At 51.5% G+C, this 20,905-nt stretch overlaps 1 protein-coding gene across 1 annotated transcript in view; it reads right to left on the bottom strand.

The window, feature by feature from the left end:
- The window catches only part of CATSPERG (catsper channel auxiliary subunit gamma), a 26,676-nt gene extending 7,760 nt beyond the window's left edge, over positions 1-18,916 (bottom strand). Inside the window, exons 1-15 of the mRNA XM_007471109.1 lie at positions 18,674-18,916; positions 18,533-18,586; positions 13,954-14,098; positions 13,476-13,602; positions 13,240-13,312; positions 12,107-12,262; positions 6,896-7,067; positions 5,530-5,667; positions 3,751-3,810; positions 3,400-3,519; positions 2,763-2,813; positions 2,526-2,655; positions 1,877-1,988; positions 728-886; positions 529-641 (exon numbers count right to left, since the gene is read on the bottom strand). Coding sequence (XP_007471171.1) covers positions 529-641; positions 728-886; positions 1,877-1,988; positions 2,526-2,655; positions 2,763-2,813; positions 3,400-3,519; positions 3,751-3,810; positions 5,530-5,667; positions 6,896-7,067; positions 12,107-12,262; positions 13,240-13,312; positions 13,476-13,602; positions 13,954-13,981 — 1,439 coding nt within the window. The 5' untranslated portion in view covers positions 13,982-14,098; positions 18,533-18,586; positions 18,674-18,916. The remainder of the gene's footprint in view (positions 1-528; positions 642-727; positions 887-1,876; positions 1,989-2,525; positions 2,656-2,762; positions 2,814-3,399; positions 3,520-3,750; positions 3,811-5,529; positions 5,668-6,895; positions 7,068-12,106; positions 12,263-13,239; positions 13,313-13,475; positions 13,603-13,953; positions 14,099-18,532; positions 18,587-18,673) is intronic.
- Between the last annotated feature and the right edge of the window lie 1,989 nt (positions 18,917-20,905).

Below are 20,905 nucleotides of genomic sequence, written 5' to 3'. Positions count from 1 at the left end.
CCATCGCTCCCCCAGCTGCCTCCCTGGGCTCCTCTGCAGGTGAGCAAAAGGATCACTGCTGAACACGGTAAAATCTGACCATGGAGCCCCTCCCCTTAGTCCCATGGTGGTTCCCCAGGCCCCTCAAGATGAAGTCTAAGTTCCTCCCTGTGACCACCAGGCTCACCTTGTCCACCCCGCCACCACTGCACTCTAACAGCACCGCACTCTCTCAGTTCTTTGATCAGCCAATCTCCTTTCCTCCCCGGGGCCTTGGCACATGTGGTTCTCCCTGTCTGGAACACCCTGCCCCATGCTATCACCTGGTCAATTCTTCCTCACCCTTCAGGTCACAGCTCATGCACCTCCTCCTCCTTGAAGCCCTCCCTGATGCACCCTGTCCCCAGGCTGGGTCAGACCCCTCCTTTGAGCCCAGCGGTTGTCACTGGGGATGGCTTGGTCTCCACCGGACCCCCATCCCCCGAATGGGAGCTTCCCACAGGCAGCGCCTAAGGCTCTGACTGCTGCTGTGGTCCAGTATCTTCTCACCCTTGCTGCTCCAAGAGGTAGTCGTTGCTGATCTGCTGGTACATCAGAAGCTGCTCCACAGGCACAAGCCTCTTGACGAGCCTGCCCTGCTGGTTGTCTATAAGGTACACCAGCTGCAGCGAGAAGGCAGGGCCACATGAGCGGGTGTCAGCCACCCTGCAGCTTCCCCATGTCTCTCCCATAGCCCCCCGCTTAGCACCTGGTACAGTCTGTTGTCTTCGTAGAAGAGGGTGACCATGGTCTCATTGGGGGCGTAGAGAGAGGACTGCTGCATCACCTGTAGGCTGACGTGCACCTCCCAGCCCTTGGATGGGAACAGCTTGTACACCTGGTAGCTACCCTCCAGGAGGTACCAGACCTGGGGGTGAGACAGCCCGGTGTGTGTGTGTGAGGGCCATGGGCCCTGTGACCCCGACCTCTCGCTCTGCCGAGTGTGAGGGCCCCACTCCCTGAGGGGTGAAGCTTGGGAGTTCACCTCCAGCTGGGATCGGGTAAGCCATTTCTCTGCTTCCCAGACCCAAACACCTGTGCTTACAGCCCTCACTCGCCATGATAAATTTCTTCAGTGTTTTAGTCTGCTTGAGTTTCTATTACTTGCAATGTAACCATTCCTAATATATACACTCCCTGGAGGCCTGGGATCCAAGGAATGAGCCCTCGTTTTTCCTTCTCACTCTTTGCACCCTCCATGGTCTCACTATCCCCTTGGCCTCAGTTTCCCATCTCTGCACTATTGCCCACCGTCTCATCCCCCAACACATTTTGCTCTAGATCTCACCTCCTCCTTAGCTTCGACCTGGAGGATCCCCTCCAGCCTCCAGCATGTCCCCCCCTCCATGTGGCCTCCTCTGTGAAGCCCTCCCTGAAACACACACCCCCAGACCGGGTCTGAACTTCCATAGATGCTGTTTTCCGCATTGCAGCCCTGGCTGCTCTGAATCGTCACAGTCTGGGAATGAGTCCATCTTCCCAACTGGACTGGGACCCTGTGAGGGCAGGGCCCAGGACTGATTCATTGGCCACTGTGTCTCCAGCACTGGATCAGGCATACACTAAGTCCTCAATATTTATGAACTGAACGGCACGATGGAATGAAAGAGGAGCCCCTCTGGAAATCACATCATGACTGAGCACAGGTTTTTCAGTCTGCTGAATGACTTTGGAAAGGTACTTATCCTTTTTGAGTTTGAGGGTTCTCAGCTATAAATGGAGCTTTCGTTGCCCTTCCCCTGGGTCCCTGAGGACGTTCCCTCTCCTGGGCCCCTTTACCCTGACAGGGGAAGAAGGGAAACCCTTGGGATTTGGGGGTGGGCAGAAAGGAAGTGGGGAGAGGGGCAGGGCAGCCCACCTCCTCAGTCTCTGTGACAATAGCTGTGTCCCCATAGAACGAGTTGACCAGGTACTTGATGGACAGCTCCTTGGGGAAGTCCGCCAGATAGATGAAGTTTTCACTGTTATAACTGCAGGGGCAGAGGTGGGAGGTAGGGGCACCAGGCAAGGCCCTGGGGCATGTCTGCTTCCCCAAGTAGGCCTGACACGATGCAGGAACCATTTACTCAGTTCTCCACCAGCCTTGTGAGAACACGCAAAGGAGGCCTGGGACTCTAGTTTCTGTGCCACACTCCAAACCCTCTGGCTGACCTGCCCATCAGTAAACAGGAAGGTTCAACCAAACTGGCAGTTTGCCAACAGCCCATGGAGTTGGCTCTGGGAGCCCTGGATTCCTGAGGGGTGAAAAGCATCCTCACCTTTCCCCAGACAATGCCCTTCTATTGCTCACATAGGTTAGGTCCTCATATCAGGATTCATCTAAGAAAGGGCTCCCAGCTTTAAAATATCAGCTTCCCCCATCCCATCTCTGCCCACCCCAGCCCATTTTTCCCCCATCACAGTCCTGGTAACTTCTGGACTTGGGCATACTCTGAAAACTTGGTGACTTCAGAAAGGACCCCCACCCTAGTGGGGTTGGGGAGGCCAAACTGTACCCGGCCCCATACCTCTGCAGGAGGAAGTTGCCCCAGATGAACAGCAGGTTGTTATATGGGTTGTAGGACATGCCCTTGGGTACCATCGGGAAGTTGGTGTAGGACTCTGTCCCTAGGACCATCAGGAACTCCAGGCCTCGAGCTGGCAGGGGCAGAGGCAGAGTGGACACAGCAGTGAGATGGGGTCACTTGGGCCCCTCCTAGCCCCCCCCCCGCACTTTTTCAGCCCCCTCTGCCCTCCCCTCCTACCGTCAGGGATGAATTCCGGGATGGTGTAGAGGACAGCCAGGTAATCACTGACTACAGGTGGGGAAAACACAGCAAAAATCTCCTGAGGCCCTGAGCTTTCAACACCTGAAACTGAGCAGGTCCCCAGCTCCCCAACCCCTCCCAAAACCCTCCAACAGCTTCCCATTTGGGACCATTAATCTTTAGAATTTCTTTATGTGAGTTACAAAAAGACACTTCCTCTGAGAGGATACAGTCCTGTTAGGGCAGAGGACTTGCCTCGCTCCTCTGACTCCTTGGCTGGGGAGCACCAGGCACAGCCTCAACAGCTGTACACAGCAGCCCTATTCTCACTTCATCAAATCAAATCAAATCTCCTCACTGTGAGCCGCAAGGCCCTCCCAGGTCTGGCGTCTGCCCACATCTCCAATCTCCCTCCTCCCCTTTCCCCTCTGTTCTAGTCTCATAGACTTCCTCCCAGGCTCTTCAGCCCAGACGGCCTGTTCTCCACCACTGCCCCTTACCTAGCAGTGGCACGAGCAACGTTTCCTTCCAGCTGTCTGCTGGGCACAGATCCCAAAAGGATGGGCCCGCAGTTCACACTCCGAGCTCCTGCCCCTTCCCACTCAGCCCCCCCGCCCCGTGGCGCCCCATTTACCCAGGTCATAGCTGACCACCTGGAAATACTTCCTGGTGGAGGGGTCTTCGATCTCCACCAGCAGCAGTAGATTGTAGTCGCCAGCAACGAATACGGCCCAGGTTATGGAGCAGTTGACAACTGGTAGGGAAGGCAGAAGTCCAGAGCAGCCCCCAGATCCCGTCCTTCTCTGTGGTCTCTGTGACTGCCACATCTGTCCCAGTGACTCTCCACCCGTCCCCAAGAAATTGCCCATCCTGTCCTATGACCTCACCCACCCTTCCCTGCTCTCCCACACCTTCGATTCCCCCCCAACCCCCCCAACCCCACCCCACCACCTGCCCACTGCAGACCCATCTGGGAGCTGGGTACCTAGTATCCCATTGCACACGGACCGCTGCCTGGGCAGCAACTCGAAGGACACGCGGCCATCTGCAGAGCAGGGCAGATCAAAGCTCAGGCCCTTCCCAGCCTGTCTGGCATCCCACCACACCAGCTCTCCGATTATGCCTGTGCCTCCTTCTTAGTCCCAGGATTCCCTGGGGCAGCTCTCACCCAACTGGCCTTTCAGTTGTTCACAACTGGCCTATCAGAATATGTCTGCCGGGCTTCCCTGGTGGTGCAAAGGTTGAGAGTCCGCCTGCCGATGCAGGGGACACAGGTTCGTGCCCCGCTCCGGAAAGATCCCACATGCCGCGTCCGCGGCTGGGCCCGTGAGCCATGGCCGCTGAGCCTGCGCTTCCGGAGCCTGTGCTCCGCAATGGGAGAGGTCACAACAGTGAGAGGCCCGCGTACCGCAAAAAAAAAAAGAATATGTCTGCCTGGACTTCCCTGGTGGCGCAGCGGTTAAGAAACCACCTGCCAATGCAGGGGACGCGGGTTCGAGCCCTGGTCAGGGAAGATTCCCACATGCCACCGAGCAACTAAGCCCATGCGCCACAACTACTGAGCCTGTGCTCTAGAGCCCACGAGCCGCAACTACTGAGCCTGCGTGCTGCAACTGCTGAAGCCCGCATGCCTAGAGCCCATGCTCCACAACAAGAGAAGCCACCGCAATGAGAAGCCCACACACTGCAACAAAGAGTAGCCCCCACTCGCTGCAACTAGAGAAAACCTGCACGCAGGAACAAAGACCCAACACAGCCAAGAATAAATAAATAAATAAATTCTTTTAAAAAGTTAAAAAAAAAGAGAATATGTCTGTCTCTGGTCACAGTAATTGGCTCAGGGCTGAGCATGTGACCCAGAATGGGCCAATCAGAGTGAACCCTGGGATTTGTACTAGAGCCAGTGGGGAACAGTCCACTCTCACTCTCTCGGGGTGACTCAGACTGGTGGGAGATGTGAGCCCCAAGTTCCTGGAGGCCATCTCTCACCCTCGTGAGGGGAGTATCTACCTGAAAATGAAGCCAAATCACAGGGCTAACAATGATAAACCCTTGAATAGTACCATGTCCCTAGCACTCTCCTAAGACCCTTATATATGTCAACTTATTTAATCTTTATATCAACACGATGAGGCAGGTACTAGTTAGTACTATCAACCCCATTTTGCAAATGAGGATATGAGACCAAAAAGAGAGGTTAAGTCACCTATCCAAAGCCGCCGGTGACTTGAGTTGGGTGTGTTAGAGCAGTCTCTCTCCAGAGCCCGTGCTATAATCCCTATGCTATACTACCTTGCCAAGAGACAGAGTCCTGAGGATATACCCTGTAAGCCCGTGGATCCAGCTATGCCTGACGTTGGATCCTGGTTTTTTCATTTATATGTCTACAAATTTTTTATGCTTAGACGATTTAAAAAAATGTTTTTGGCCATACCGTGCAGTATGTGAGGATCTTACTTCCCCAACCAGAGATCGAACCTGCACCCCCTGCAGTGGAAGCCCGGAGTCTTAACCACTGGACTGCCAGGGAAGTCCCTGCTTAAGTGATTTTTGAATTGGGCTTCTACCCTTTGAAACCAAACACATTGTGAAAGATACATAACACACCCCAAGCCCTGCCCCTACAAAGGCGTAAACCCATATCGACTCACAGGGAGAACCTCCAGCCTGGGACCCCTCCTGAAGGAATATGGTGAGGGGTGAGGGCTTGGGGTCAGAATTCTTAGAAGTGAGAGGGTACGGAGGTACCAGGTACCAACCTTACCTGTGATGGTCCCAAAGTGGACGTAACCTTCGTGCTTGCCAGTGGTGAGGGCCATGACATACTCGGAGCCATTGCTATGGAAATGCACAGGGCACAACTTCTTGATGCACTCGTTAGCCAGGACACGGACCCATCTCTCTGTAGGGGCCAGCATAGACATTTGAGCCTGGCACCTGGGCCCCCATCCACATTTTCCAGGCCTTAATGAGCCTGTTATCTGTCTTCTCCCACTGGAATGACTGTTCAGTGTGGCATCTGAGGGGCCCTTGGTATAGGGCCCCAGCTGCCTTTGCGAAAATCCCCCCACTCCCGCTCACACTCTGCCCACAAGGCTCAGATTGGGCTGACCCCACTCTTGTATTCCCCTGGCCAGAGGATGGATTCTGAGCTGGGCATGTGACCAAGCTGGGCAAATCAGAGACAGTTCTCAGCTTGCAACCACTAACAAAGAGATATTCTTTCCTGCCCCCCACCTCCACCCCCAGCATAAAAGCCTGAAGTTGCTGGATGGAGTGGGGGCAGTACCACAAAGATGGGCCTAACAGCTGCAGTGAGCCCCTAGATCCAACTGTGCCTGAAAACAACATGCTCCTGGGTTTTCCAGCTATCTAAGCCAATAAACACCCGTCTTTGACTTAAATCTCTTTTAACTTGGTCCTTCCCACTGTCAAAGTGCCCTAAGAAAGAAAGGGAGAAAAATTAAGCTGTTGGGAACACTCACTAACTAATGAAATACGGGTTACAGTACAAGTTTCTGTGACTCTATAAGTTGACATCTTTCATTTAGATAGGGCAGGGGCAGAAGGTGAGAACTAGGGCTTTGGTATCATTTAACAGATGAGGCTGAATCAAAAGTCTCTTTTTCCTCTCTGACCAATCTCCCTCGTGGCATTGCCTCTCCAACAGCTCATCTCTGTTTCTGTCTTTGTATGTCTTTTTTCTGACTCTCTGCCACTCCCCAACCCCACACATTTCTCGCTTGGTATGCATCTCTCTCCGGTTTGTCTCTCTCTCTCTGCACGTGTGTGTGAGTGCGCGTGCACCCATGTGTCTTGCTCTCTGCTCCCTCCCTTCACTCTCACACGTCTCTCTGCCCTTAGTCGGTTCACAACTCCTGGGAAGGTCTGGATGAAAGCCTCACCCCAGCATATAGAGGGTAGGAGGAGGCCCCTGAAGGGTGGCAGCGATGCTTCAGGAGCTTGGGAAGTCCCTCCAACCTCCTCCTCCCCGCTCACGGCAATTCCATTCCCAGGCACCTCCAGTGATGGATTCACTGAGGTGCCATCCCTGGGACTCCAACAGGCAGGTCCCCTTGCCTAAGATGCCAAGGACACACGGGTATGTGACCCGGCCAGGGCCCCCTCACCGCTGCCACGGTTGCTTTCGTGGAGTGTGGTATAGGTGCCCGTGAAATAGTAGATGAGCTGGTTCTGTCGAATGAAGAGGGTGCTCTCGGTGGCGATGGCATCGTAGATGGTAGCAGTGAAGCTGGTCTGGGGGCAGTAGAAGGAGCCTACCCAGCAACTGTCAATGCTCAACTGCAAGGGAGTAGAGCCAGTGGTAAGCAGGTGGCCTTGGTCTCAGCCCCTGTGTCCTCCCTTGCCTCGAGGCACCAGCTCTGACAACTGCTTGGAATGAACACATGCGGCTGCCCCCAGGGTCCCCTCCCTGCTCACGCTGCAGCAGCATCTTGGTGGCCAAACTTCCCCAACAAACTTCCCCTGCAAGCAGGTGACCCGGGCCAGAGCCAGTTGGGGCTTTCTGTGCTGCCTAGAGTTGGGCAGTACACAGCATACTCAACAGTGCTCAGCAGTCCCAGTTCCCCGGGCCACAGTCAGGGCTGTACTCATGTGGATCCAAAAGATTCCAAGCTTGGCCCAAGGCACACTTTTAATAATCCTATTCTATCTTGAACACAATTGGCTGTCAGGCTGACACCATCTGAACTTATGACCAATCACCAGCACTGGCAATATCACTAACAGTGGGAAAGCACCACCAAGGAAGGGCCTAAAAGACTGAGTCTCTACCCAGGATCGAACTGGGCCCCCTGCAGTGGAAGCGTGGAGTCCTAACCACTGGACCGCCAGGGAATTCCCTGTTTTGTTTTTTTTTTTTGAGTCTAAGTTTAACCAATCTTCTAGAGCTCACTACCAGTTTATAGGCAATATAGGGTGTTATGGGCAGAATTTATATGTTGAAGCCCTGGCCCCCATCATGACTGTATTTGGGCCTTTAAGGAGATAATTAAGGTTCAACAAGGTCATAAGGGTGGGGCCCTGATCCTATTGGACTTGTGTCCTTATAAAAAGAGAAAGAGACACCAGAGATCTCTCTCTCCGCTCATGCCCACAGAGAAAAGGCCATGTGAGGACACAGTGAGAAGGTACTTTCTACAAGCCCAGGAGAGAAACCAACCCTGCTGACACCTTGATCTTGGACTTCCAGCCTCCAGAACGATGAGAATATACATTTCTGTTGTTTAAGCCGCCCAGTCTATGGTATTTTATTATGGCGGCCTGAGCAGACGAATACATAGGGTCAGAGGAACAAGTTGTAATCGATTTTATGAAGAAGCAAACAGCCAAATTCTATAGGACAAAAGGCCTGGTTCCTTAAATTGCCTGAAAAAAATGTACGGTATTAAGAGCCGTAACAACCAAATGCGACGTGTGGGTCCTGATTCAAACAAACCAACTGTAAAACACATTTTTAGATCATTGGGGAAAATTGACTATGACCGGATTAGATGCTATTAAGGGGTTACTGTTAATTTTGCTGGGCCTTATAATGGCATTGTGGTTTTACTTCTTACAAGTTCTCATGTGGGGCTTCCCTGGTGGCGCAGTGGTTGAGAGTCCGCCTGCCGATGCAGGGGACGCGGGTTCTGTGCCCCGGTCCGGGAAGATCCCACATGCCGCGGAGCGGCTGGGCCCGTGAGCGTCCGGAGCCTGTGCTCCGCAACGGGAGAGGCCACGACAGTGAGAGGCCCCAAAACAAGTTCTCATGTGTTAGAGATACTTTCTCAGTTATTTCCAGAATTTACAGGTGAATGGTATGATGGCTGGAATTTTCTTTAAAACATTGCAGGAAAAAAAAAATAGTGGGATTAAAAAAAAAAGGCCAAATGTTAATTTTTGAAGCTGGGTTCATTATACAATTCTGTACTTCTGTGTTTGATTGAAATTTTCCACTAAAAAGTGGATTTTTTCACTAACTTTTCCAATAAAAAGCACGTATCAAAGTAACACTCTAAGTTCTGCTGCTGAGGGAAATTTCATCAAGTTAAGGGTAACATGTACATTCTCACTTCCCTACCCTATTCAGCACATAAGAGATTTCTACAAACTACAGACATTGTTGCTGTGCCTGGTGAAACTAACCTGTACCCTCTCAATGTGTCCTTTTGATTGGTTGTCATACTTAATCTATTGCCCTGGTAATATTTAAAGTGCTGCCTCTGTTTTCTGGAAGAAATACTTGGAAATTTTCTTTGTTAAACCAGAAAAGGATCATCACATCTCCCTTCTCCCACATACGTGAGAAAAAGAAAAGCTGTGAGTCAGCTGGATTTCTTATTTGAGCAGAGCTTGAGAGTTCTGACTCATTTAACTCAAAAAGCAGCATGGTGGGTGTCTCTGGCCACAGTGATTGAGTCAAGGTGAGCAAATGGTGAGCCACACCAAGTGGAAGGAATCTTGGGATTTGGGGGTTAGAGGGTAATGGGAAAGATCTTTCCCACTGGATGTGGGCCTGAGATGCAGCCTTTGCAATTCCAAGGACAGAGATGTTTGAGCATAAAGTCAATACAGAGGAACCAGGTCCGAGAGATGGAGAGAGAGCAACTCAGTCTTGGTGACACTGTTTGAAATCCTGGGTCAAGCCGGATCTGAAGCCCTGAATTTTTTGATTACACAAACTTACAAATTTCCTCTTCCATTTTTGGCAGGTGGCTAGTTGGGCTCCCAAATCCCTTTCTCCCATATTCTTTGGTAATTGAGTTTTAGCAGGGCATGTGCCACCCAGACAGAAATTATACTTCCCAGCCTCCTTTGCAGTTGGATGTAGCCAAGTAACTAATTCCTCAGTAATGGAATGTGAGTGGAAGTGAAACTTGCTTAAGAGAAAATAGCTTGCCCTTCATTTCTGCTCCTTCTCCTTCCCAATTGGCTGGAATATGGACGTAGGCATGACCCAGCTCTGATCACACTGATGATGAGATCAACACCTGGGGCCTAGAGGATGGTGAAGCAGGAAAATAGAAGGGACTGCGGTTTCTCACTTCTGAACTGTTCGGGGAATGAGCAACAGTGACTATTTAAGCTATTCTCTCTCAGGAGTCTCTTTGTTACAGGTTTTTTGTTTTTGGCCACGCAGCTTGCGGGATGTTCCCTGACCAGGGATTGAACCCAGGCCATGGCACTGAAAGCCCAGAATCCAAACCACTAGACTACCAGGGAACTCCTGTTACAGCATCTAAACCTGACCACCTCAGGGCCGAAGAGAGCCGCGTAGAGGGAGGATTCCTATGGGACCCTAGGGTCAGTCTAGAAGGGAGTGGTGAGGTGAAACAAGAGGAAGGAAAACAGAGGGGAGACAACAATATGGGGAAAATCCCTATGATTAAAGAATGAGAATAAGTAGGCTTCGATTTTGGAGGGATGGAAACTTTTTGGAAACAAGAGTTGGTGGTTGCACAGTATCAATGTACTCAATGGTACTAAATGGTTCACTTTAAAGTGGTGAATTTTAGGGACTTCCTTGGCGGTCCAGTGGTTGGGACTTCGCCTTCCAGTGCAGGGGGTGTGGGTTCGATCCCTGGTCGGGGAGCTGGGATCCCACGTGCCTCGAGGCCAAAGGGCCAGGGCATGGAACAGAGGTAGTGTTGTAACAAATTCAATACAGAGTTTAAAAAAATGGTCCACATCAAAAAAATCTTAAAAAAAAAAAAGTGGTGAATGTTATGAGTTTCATCTTGATAAATTAAAAAAAAAAAAAGAACAAGGATGACTGAAGTTCAAATTGCACTTTTCATTCTCATGACATAAACCCCCTTCTCTGTCCTCCAAATCTCTTCAGCAGAATCCACATAGGCCACATATTTCCTGTGGGTGTGTTTGGGTCAGGAGCGTGAAAACTGAGCAAGGTCTGGAAAGACTTGGGCCAGAACCGAGAGAGCTGACCCAGGACAGGGAGACTGTCTGTAAATGAAATGAGATCAGTAGAAGCCGGAATTCATGGCCAGAGGGACCTGAGAGAACCATTAATCCACATATGGTTGTCAGAAATCATGCGCGGGGCTTTCAACCTTAAGGGGAGGAGGCTAAGGCAATCTTTTGGGGTTGCTGTGTGCACAATTGTTATCTTGGACACAATTAACAACCAGCATCTTATCCCCCCAACCTGTGGCAAAGCTAGCCTGATTTCACTCTGGGGGAACCATCCTTTCTCTGCCTCTTGTCTCCATGCCCTCCTCATTAGGATAGGTCTCATGACCTGTGCTAAGCCAGCTGTCACATTCCATTCTTTTGGGACACATGACTAAAGCTGGGCCAATCAGGACAAAGCAAACAAATTTCAGGTTTTTTTGTTTTTTGTTTAAGTTATTTGGGAAACAGACGCTCCCTTTCTCTCTGCCTGGGAGTTGGGATGATATGAATCCCACTGAGGATGGAGTTAATCCAGAAGAAGTGGAACCGAAAGCTGGAGTCCTCATTTGAGCCCTGAATCAAGCCAGGCGTGCAGGCTGAGCTGTGTCTGGGCTTTGCAGTTAGGCACACGGACTAAATCCATTTCTCTGCTTAAACCAAACTGGTTTGGAGTTCTGCCTACAGCTACAATTAATTCAAACGTGTTTGTCATTCACACCAAAAGAACCTTGCTTCAGACACTCCTTCCCTGTTCTGGGAATAATATAGGCTCACAATGCTGAACTTGAAACCCTAGGGGCCAGATGTATATCGAAATTCAGAATTTTCCAGTTTAGAAGGTAAGATGGCACATATATACCATCCAAACCCCAGTGGGGTCTGGGGCAACACGCCATAATCAAACTCCTTAATATTTCTGCAGGGCAGCATCTGAATATTAACACTAAATGGAATGCATAAAGACTAAAAAAAGTAGCCTTTGTTAGCTCAGGTCGGAGCTTCTCAACAAATACATTTTAGCCCTAAACTTCTGAAAACGCCGTTTCAAAGATTTTGGATTTCAGAATTACAAATGGTGGATCTATAAGTAATGATAGCTTTGACTCACATAGTGCGCATTCTGTGTCCGGCTGACATTAACTTATATCATCCTTGCAATGATTCTGTGAGGTAAATATAAGTATTGTTCCCATTTTACAGATGGGGAATCTGAGGCCCAGGTAAAGTGACTTGCCCAACATCACACAGTCAGGAGGTGGCAGAACCAGGACCTGAACCCAGGCTGTCTGGTTGCAGTCTTATGTCTTTCATTCATGCTATTTGCCTCTCATCGGTGGTAGGTCTTTGGGGACCTTTCTCTGGTCCCAGGTCCCCCCACCATTTTAGGAGCTGAGGCCCAGCCCACCATCTGCCCTGCATCAACTCACCTCCACGAGAAAGAAGTCCTTGAAGTTTGTGTCAGTCAGCAGGATGGCCTTCTCCTCAGGGATGCCGCCCAGGATGAACACAGGTGTCTGGTCCACAGTGTACCACAGGGGCCTCGAAGGGACATTCACAAAGTACCGGGGTAGCAGATTGAAGAGCTGCGGAGCAGGGGCAGGAGGGCGGTCCAACACGCCCCTCCCTTCCCTCTTCTACGGTTCAGTCTATTTGCCCCGTCGCCTCTCTGATCTCATCCCCCAGCACTCGCCCACTCACCCACTCTCTCCCGGCCACATGGGTCTCCCGCTCCTCAGCGCCTTTGCACAGACTGCTCCCTCTGTATCCCCTGGTAGCCACGTGATTCCCTTTATTCAAATGCCAAGCTTCTCAATTACGCCTTTTTTTTTTTTTGGCCACGCTGCGCGGCTTGTGGGGTCTCGTGGGATCTTATTTCCCCAACCAGGGATCGAACCTGGGCCCTCCAAAGTGAAGGCACAGGGTCCTAACCACTGGACTGCCGGGGAATTCCCACCAGTTATGCCTTTCTTGAGCATTCCATTAAACACTGCCATCCTCTCCTGCACAGACCCAGTTCCCCTAACTCTGAATTCTCTCCAGAGCACTAACCACCTTTTAACCTGCTACAGAATTTACCTGATTTCATGTTTACTGGTTTGCTGTCTGTCTCTCCCACTAGACTGTCAGCTCTAAGAGAGGACAAGGGTTTGGGTCTGTGTGTTCACTGTTATGTTCCCATGGTGCCACACTGTGTGCTCAGGAAGTGCCTGCTGAATGAATGAATGCACTGTGGTTAAGAATATGGGTGCAGGAGTCAGGCAGACACAGTTTCAAGTCTCGTTCCATGTGTACATGCCGAGGACCTGTGGGCAAATGGCTCCACCCTTTTGGGGCCTCAGTTTTCTCCTCTTTAAAATGGGTATGTGAGAGTACCTTCCCTCACAGGTCACTGTCAAGACCTAATGTGATTATGCATTTAGCAGGGCACGTCGCCAGGGGGCCAGCACACAGTAAATGCTCTGTAAATGGAATCTGCCACTCGTTTGGGAAGTAATCAGGGCCCCAGCCTACTGTCTTTAACCCCCTCTTCTACCCTTCCCACCATCCGGGCCCCCCTCACCTCATTTCCCACAGTGAATTGGAGTGTGTTGTCTCGCTGTCTCTCCAGGAAGCCGTTGATATTCACCTGAAACCTGGAGGTGGGTGTGGGGCATGCATTCCAGCTCCTGCCACAGCTCACTGCCACCTCCCTGTCCTGTTCCCTCCCTTTGGGCTCCTCCTGTCTTCTTTGGGGATCTGGGGATTAGGAGGCCCTTCCCAGAGACTACCCCCCGCCCCAGGTTTGGGAAAGGGCACCTTTTATTGGGAATGAAGGGCCCCAGGCCGTTGCTGCTAACATCCACGCGCATGACCACGCTGCCGTTCTTGATGGGCATGGGTGTGTACCAGCTCATGAGACACACTTCCTCTGCATTACACCTCTCTGCTGGCAGGCAGGGGGTACTGAGGCTGCTGGGGCCTTCCAGTAGCAAGGCCCCCAGGCCACAGACCACTGGGATCCCCCTGCAACTCCCCACTCCTCCCCTCAGCCATGGACCCCACTGGAGCCTCTGTGTGGTCCCATCTAGGCCAAGGAAACTGCTGAGGCCTCCCTGGGTCGCCCTCCAGGTCAGACACCTCTGTGAGGCCCCCAACAAACCCCCACGTCCACCAGGTCATAGGCCCCTTTGATGATCCCAGCCTCCCCTCAAGGTCATCAACCCTGCTGAGGTCCCTTGCAATGCCCCCACATGCCCGCCATGCTGTGACCCCTCCAGGAGCCCTCCAGGCCCACCTCTGCTGCGGAATGGGGCTGCCTCCATCTGGATCTGCAGCTGCTCTATCTTCCAGCGATGGAAGTTGACTGGGGACTGGAAGGTGACCAGCACCACCGGCTTCAGCCCCGTCAGGTGGCCCTTGCGGACCAGGGCCTCAGAGGACTGAGGGCGAGATGGCCCCACAAGTGTGTCCTTAAGATAGCCTGTGGGTCCCACTGCCTTGACCCTACCTTTACTAGCCTGTCTTCTTCCTGGGGCTGGGTCAGGAGAGCAGACTCTCCACTGAGGGAAGGTTAGAGAACATGGTCTAGGTTTGGGGCTGGGGCAGGGAATGGGCCAGGCTAGGAGACGGGCAGAAGTGCTTTGGGCTGTGGAGGGAGTCAGGAGGTCTTCCTGGAGGAGGCGAGTCCAGAGCAAGGTCCTCAGACAGAATTTGGATGTAGGGAATGCATGGGGGAAAACAGCATGGGATAAGCAAAAACGTAAAGGTGGGAGTGCCTGGCACCCAAAATACTAGCAGCCTCTTCCCTCACTTCAGGGATTTCAAGTCCCATTCTTGAGGCTTCTACCCCACCCCCTACCCAGAGAAATTAGAGTCTCTGCCATCGCCACCAGGTTTGTGGGCTGGGCCTGGGGCTGAGGGTGGGATGGGGCAGTTAGACAGAAAGGAACTGGGGAAGAGGGTAATGGGGCAGCCAGGGACAACCTCCCAGAGATGCCAGGATCCTAGCTGGGCTAAGAAGGGAGGGCAGGGCTTGAGCGGAGATGGAAGGAGAAGATAGGTGTTCTAGGGTATAGAACAGCATTAATTTTTTTTTTTTTTTTGGCCACACCGTGCGGCATGCAGGATCTTAGTTCCCCAACCAGGGATTGAACCTGTGCCCCCGGCATTGGGAGGGCCCACTGGACCACCAGGGAAGTCCCTAGAATAGCACTAGCAAAGGCTTGGAGGCATCCCCAAGAGACAGCTGTGCTCAAGCCACTGTGGGCAGGGGTGTGGGGGCAGCTGTGAGATGCGGGCGGGAGATTTAACGGGTCTGACCCCTTTTGCACAGGCCTTCATCCTGAGGAACGCCTAGGCCAGGGCCCTTTCAATCCTGCCCCCTACATCGGCCCCAGCCCTGCCTCAGGGTTTCCAATCACAGGGTAGCAGGTGCTGGTGGGCGGGGACCTCCTCCCAGTCAGGGCTACAGTGGCCTTGACCACCCTGGTGCTGTCCACCCTCAGCTCCTGCCCGGACTGAGCATCAGCCCCCTCCGTGTCTCCTTGCTGCTGCCCTGCCCCTCATTCAGCCTGTGAACACCTGAGTCCCATCACATCCCTCCTCTGCTCAGAATCTTCTCATGGTCCCACCTCACTCAGGGGGAAAGCCGGGTCCTTACTATCTCCTCCCACTCTCCCCCTCGCTCTCTCCTCCAGCCACACAGGCCTCTGGTCGGTTCCCCATACACACTGGCTTCCGTCCTGGCTGTTCCCTCAGCCCAGATGTTTTCCCCATTTCTCCGCATGTGTGTCCCTTTTCATCATTCCAGTCTCTGCTCAAGCTTTACAGAGACCTTCCCCAACCACCCCAGCTAACACCCTCCTTTCTGACATATCACCTCATTTTATTTTCATCTTTGCACTGATTACTGTAATAAATTATTTTATGTATTTACTTGCCAATTGTCTGTTTCCCTGGTGGGCCGCATCCAGAAGAAAAACCTGGCCACGTTGTTTATCATTGTACTGCCTTCCCCACCCCATTGTGAAAAAAAAAAAAAAAAAAGAGGATCTGACTCAGAGCAGGTGTTGCATGAACAGGTAAAGGAATTATTATCATGCTTTCACAGATAAGGAGAGAAGGCTCATGGAGTAAACTCTCTGCCCAGGGTCACACTCTAGAAACTTGTTGCTAGCATTCACTGAGCCCTCTCTATGAACCAGGCACTGTGTTAAGTGCTTCACACTTATTTAAGCATTTTATGAAGTGGGTATGATCATTATTGTACCCTTGTTAAGGAGGAGGAAACCTTGGTACAGAGAAGTTAAGTAACTTGCCTGAGATCACACAGCTATTATGTAGCAGAGCTGGGATTTGAAGCCAGGCAGCCTGGCTCCAGAGCCCAAAGGATTCACTATCATGCTATGCTTCCTCCAAGTAATGTTAGTTTATGGCAGATTCAAACCCAGGTCTGTAGCCTCCAGAACTTCAGTTCTAGACCACAACATTCTACTGTCCTCAGAAAGCTTACTTGAGCCAAAACAGTCTTAAAGAAGAACAAAGTTGGAGGACTCAAACTTCCCAATTTGAAAACTTAATACAAAACTACAGTGATCAAGACTGTGTTGTACTGGCATATGGATAGACATATAGAGCAATGGAATAGAATTATACCCAGAAATAAACCCTTGTATTTATGGTCAATTGATTTTTGACAAGGGTGCCAAGACAATTCAATGAGGAAAGAATAATCTTTTCAACAAATGGTACTGGCATAACTGGATATTCACATGTAAAAGTTGGACCCCTACCTCACACCATATACAAAAACTAACTCAAAATGGATCATGGGCCTACATGTAAGAGCTAAAACAAACAAACAAAAAAACTCTTAGAAGAAAACATGGAAGTAAATTTTTGTGACTTTGTTAGGTAAAGCCTTTTTAGACAACACCAAAAGCACCAGCAACAAATGAAAAAAGTTGATAAATTGGACTTTATCAAAATTAAAAACTTTGGTGCTATTGTATGATATGTGAATTATATCTCAATAAACATAAAGCTTTTGTGCTTTAAAGGACATCATCAAGATAGTGAAAAGACATGGAATGTGAAAAATATTTACAAATTATATATCTGATAAGGAACTAGTATCCAGTATATAAAAAGAAATTTTACAACGCAACAGTAGAAAGACAAATAATCCAGTTTTTAAATGGGCAAAGGAGCTGAATAGATGTTTCTCCAAAGAAGATAAATGGCCAACGAACATATGAAAAGATGTTCAACATCATTAGTTACGAGGCAAATGCAAGTCAAAACCACACTAAGATACCATTTCACACATACTGGATGGCTATAAGCAAAAAGATGAACAAGAGCAAGTGAGGATATAGAAAAACTGGACCCCTCATACATTGTTGATGGGAATATAAAATGATGTGTAGCTGCTTTGGAGAACAGGCTGGCAGTTCCTCAGAAGAGAAACAGAGTTAACATATGACCCAGCAATTCCTTTCCTAGGTATATAGTGAAGAGAACTGAAAACAGATGTTTACACAAAAACTTGTACAGACATGTTCATAGCAGCATTATTCGTAATATCCCCCCTCAAAAGTGGAAATAACCCAAATGTCCATCAATTAATGAATGGATAAGCAAAATGTAGCACATCCATACAACTGAATATTATTACTCAGCCATAAAAAGGAAATACTAACACATGCTACAACATGGATAAGCCTTGAGAAGAAGTCAGATACAAAAGCCCACATATTATATGATTCCATTCCTTTTTTTTTTTTTTTGCGGTACGCGGGCCTCTAACTGTTGTGACCTCTCCCGTTGCAGAGCACAGGCTCAGTGGCCATGGCTCACGGGCCTAGCCGCTCCGCGGCATGTGGGATCTTCCCGGACCGGGGCACGAACCCGTGTCCCCTGCATCGGCAGGCGGACTCTCAACCACTGCACCACCAGGGAAGCCCCTGATTCCATTGTTTATATGAAATGTCCAGAATAAGCAAATTCATAGGGGCAAAAAGTAGATTAGTGGTCTCCAGGGGCTGGAGGGATAGGGGTACAGGGTTTCCTCTTGAGGTGATAAAAATGTGCTGGAACAAGATAGTGGTGATGGTTGCACAACTTTGTAAATATACAAAAAACTATTGAACTGTATCCCACAGCTTGCAGGATCTTACTTCCCCAACCAGGGATCGAACCCGTGTTCCCTGCAGTGGAAGCTCGGAGTCCTAACCACTGAACCGCCAAGGAATTCCCGAACTGTATATTTTAAAATAGTGAATTTATGGTATGTGAATTATATCTCAATTTTTATTTTTATTTTTTGCAGTGCGAGGGCCTCTCACTGTTGTGGCCTCTCCCGTTGCGGAGCACAGGCTCTGCGGCCATGGCTCACGGGCCTAGCCGCTCAGCGGCATGTGGGATCTTCCCGGACTGGGGCACGAACCCGTGTCCCCTGCGTCGGCAGGCGGATTCTCAACCACTGCACCACCAGGGAAGCCCTAATCTCAATTTTTGAAAACTATTTTCTTCACTTTATTGAGGAATGTGTTTTGTTGTTATTTTGTTTTGTTTGGCTGCGATGTGGGGCATGCGAGATCTTAGTTCCCGGACCAGGGATGGAACCCGTGTCCCCTGCAGTGGAAGCGCGGAGTCTTAACCACTGGACCGCCAGGGAAGACCCTATACGTCAATTTTTAAAAATGGAAATAGAAAGCTTACTTGAGCACCAACTATGTGCCTCGTGGGATACTGGGAATTTTCTTGAATTTTTAAGGTCCCTAGGGTCTGGTGGTGCCACCGCTATTCAAATGTTAGAGATGGAGAAACTGAGGCCCCAACAGAATGAGCCCACCCCCTCTGCACCCACTCACCTCTCCCTTGCAGGAGTAGTTGATCTTCAGGTAGTAAGGAAAGCCCAGGTATGTCTGCAAGGAGAGGGTGGGCAAATGTCCAGAGCCCAGTGGGGTGCAGGTCCAGGACCTCTCCCCTTTGCCTGACACCAGTCCCCTTACCTCGTCCGGGTCGATGGGCGCGTCCACTAGCAGGCTGAACACTTTGTCCACTGTGTACAAGGGCTCTTGATCGACGAAACGATCGCTCGCGTCCTTCTTGCCTACTGTCTCAAAGTTGTTCAGGACAACTTGCCAGGTGCACTCCTCGGTATTCTTTATCGCCCACAACCTCCACGGTGCCAACAGCACCACCAGCAGCGCCCACAGCGCCTGCAGGACTCGGAGCCTCAGCCACGCAGGGCCAGCAGGGGACATCTCGGGGCAGTGGATAACGTGGCTTCAACCTGGAGAATGCGGAGGTCACCAGCCTGCAAGACTGTTCTTGGTAGGCGCCTTCTGAGATCCCGCCTCGCTCCGGTGCTTCGTCCAGTCCCTGCTCCTGGCCCCGCCTCTGCTCAGACGCTCCACTCCTACTTTTGCTCCTCGCTCCACTCCTACTTTCCTCGCTCCACTCCTACTTTTGCTCCTGGCTCCTCTCCTGCTCTTGCTCCAGGCTCCACCCTTGCTTTTGTTCCTGGCTCCGCCTCTGCTCCAGAACTCGGCCCTGCCCCAGGCCCTGCATCTACTACACATCTAGACCCCGCCTCTGCTACTACTCCAGGTCTCGCTCCTCCTGTTGCTCCTGGCCACGCCCCTACTCCTGGTTTCGCCCGGCCTCCTGGTCTCTCCCCTTAACCTTGCCCCACACTTCTTTCCTCTTGCCCCTGCTCTGCCTCCCACCGCTACTCTTCACTCGGTCTCGGTTTCTGTTTCTCTATATAGCTGCGCCCCACCTATTTTCCCCAGTTCCTCTGGTCGCGCACCTGCACGTGGCTCCGCCCCCACTTCTTGCCCCGGCCCCCACTTCTCTTCGCACCGCCCCGTTGTCCGTGCTCGGGCCCTGCCCAGGTACCTGGTCCTGCCTCTAGACCCGCCCCTCTCCGGATCCTGTTTCTGGACCTTCCCCGCCCCTTCCCCACGCCCCGCGCTTCCCCTGTCCCCGCTCCTGTTTCTCGCCTGGAGCTTGCTCCTCGCTCGGCTTCTGCTCCTCGTCCCGACCCTTATAGACCCACCCTTCCCCCTCATCCTGGAGGAGCTGTTCTTCCCAAGCCAGCTCCTTGCCCCGCCCCCTCCTATGGCCCCGCCCCTTCTCTTTAGAGACGCTTTCTTTGCCTTGGGAACTCTCCTCGCCACTGGCCTTCCCCTCGCTCCGCACCCTCTCCTCGTCCTGCAACTTCTCCTCGTTCCTTGTCGGCGCTACCTTGTCCGTCAGCATTTTCTTGATCCTCACCTTCCCCCTGAACCCCGACACCTTTTCGCCCCCTCCCTTTTCACCACCCCTTTCCATTCCCTGGACAGCCTGGCTTTACGCTCCGCCTCTTCTAGCCCCGCCCCTATTCATCGCCCTGCTTCTTCTCTTAGCCTCTCCCGGCTCCTCGCCCCGCCCTTTCTCCGCCCCGTCCCTCCTGTGCCCAGTCTCTGGACTCTCCTCCTTTTCCCCAGCCTTTCCCCCCCTCTTGTATCTCCCTCCCATCCTCCCTATCCCCTCCCCTTCTTAACCCCGCCCCCGCCCCACCCTTTCCTCCCAGGCATGACCCCAGGCACCTCCCTCTTTTCCTCGCCCCGTGGTACCAATCTCTAAGTTAAATCGGTCAACCTTCACTCTGCCGCTCCAGTCCCGCCCCTCTTGCCCGGTCTCAAAATGGCCGCCTACACTTCCACAACCGACTTCTGCCTTTCTCGAGGCTTGCCTGCCTCGCCCGCCTCCCCCCCCCGCCTGTCTCCATGGTAACGCGCACCCCAACCAGCGCCTACGGCTTGGGGGGCGGAGGGAGGGCGGTGCTCAACACTCAGTAGCGCGGGGCCTGGCCGGCAGAGGGTGCTGGGGACGAAGTTTGCGATGGGAAGGCCTTCAAGGAGTTCCTATTGGTGGTTCTCGCCTACTTATCTTTCTACCCAATCAGACATTGATATCACAATTCTAGTGAAAAACAATTTGGTCTCCAAGTGGGAATTAATCGGACTGCGGCTTAACACACTTCTCTACAGAACAGGGACAAAGACAGCCATCTCATAGAGCTGTTTTGGGAAGTCAATAAGATAGCACGTGAAGAATGCCTGGCACAAGTAAATATTCAATAAGTTAACAGTTTTCATTGGTATTCTGATGCCTAACAGTTAAGGACTCAGACCATGACTTCCCCCCCCCCCCCCCCCCGCGCGCTCCGACCCCCCCCCCCGGCGAAACCGCGC

This window comes from Lipotes vexillifer, unplaced genomic scaffold (assembly GCF_000442215.2).
Source record: "Lipotes vexillifer unplaced genomic scaffold, Lipotes_vexillifer_v1.1 scaffold182, whole genome shotgun sequence".
In the NCBI taxonomy this organism is placed as follows: Eukaryota; Metazoa; Chordata; class Mammalia; order Artiodactyla; family Lipotidae; genus Lipotes; species Lipotes vexillifer.
The sequence above is the reverse complement of the archived record's forward strand: the minus strand, read 5'-3'. Positions and strand labels throughout refer to the sequence as shown.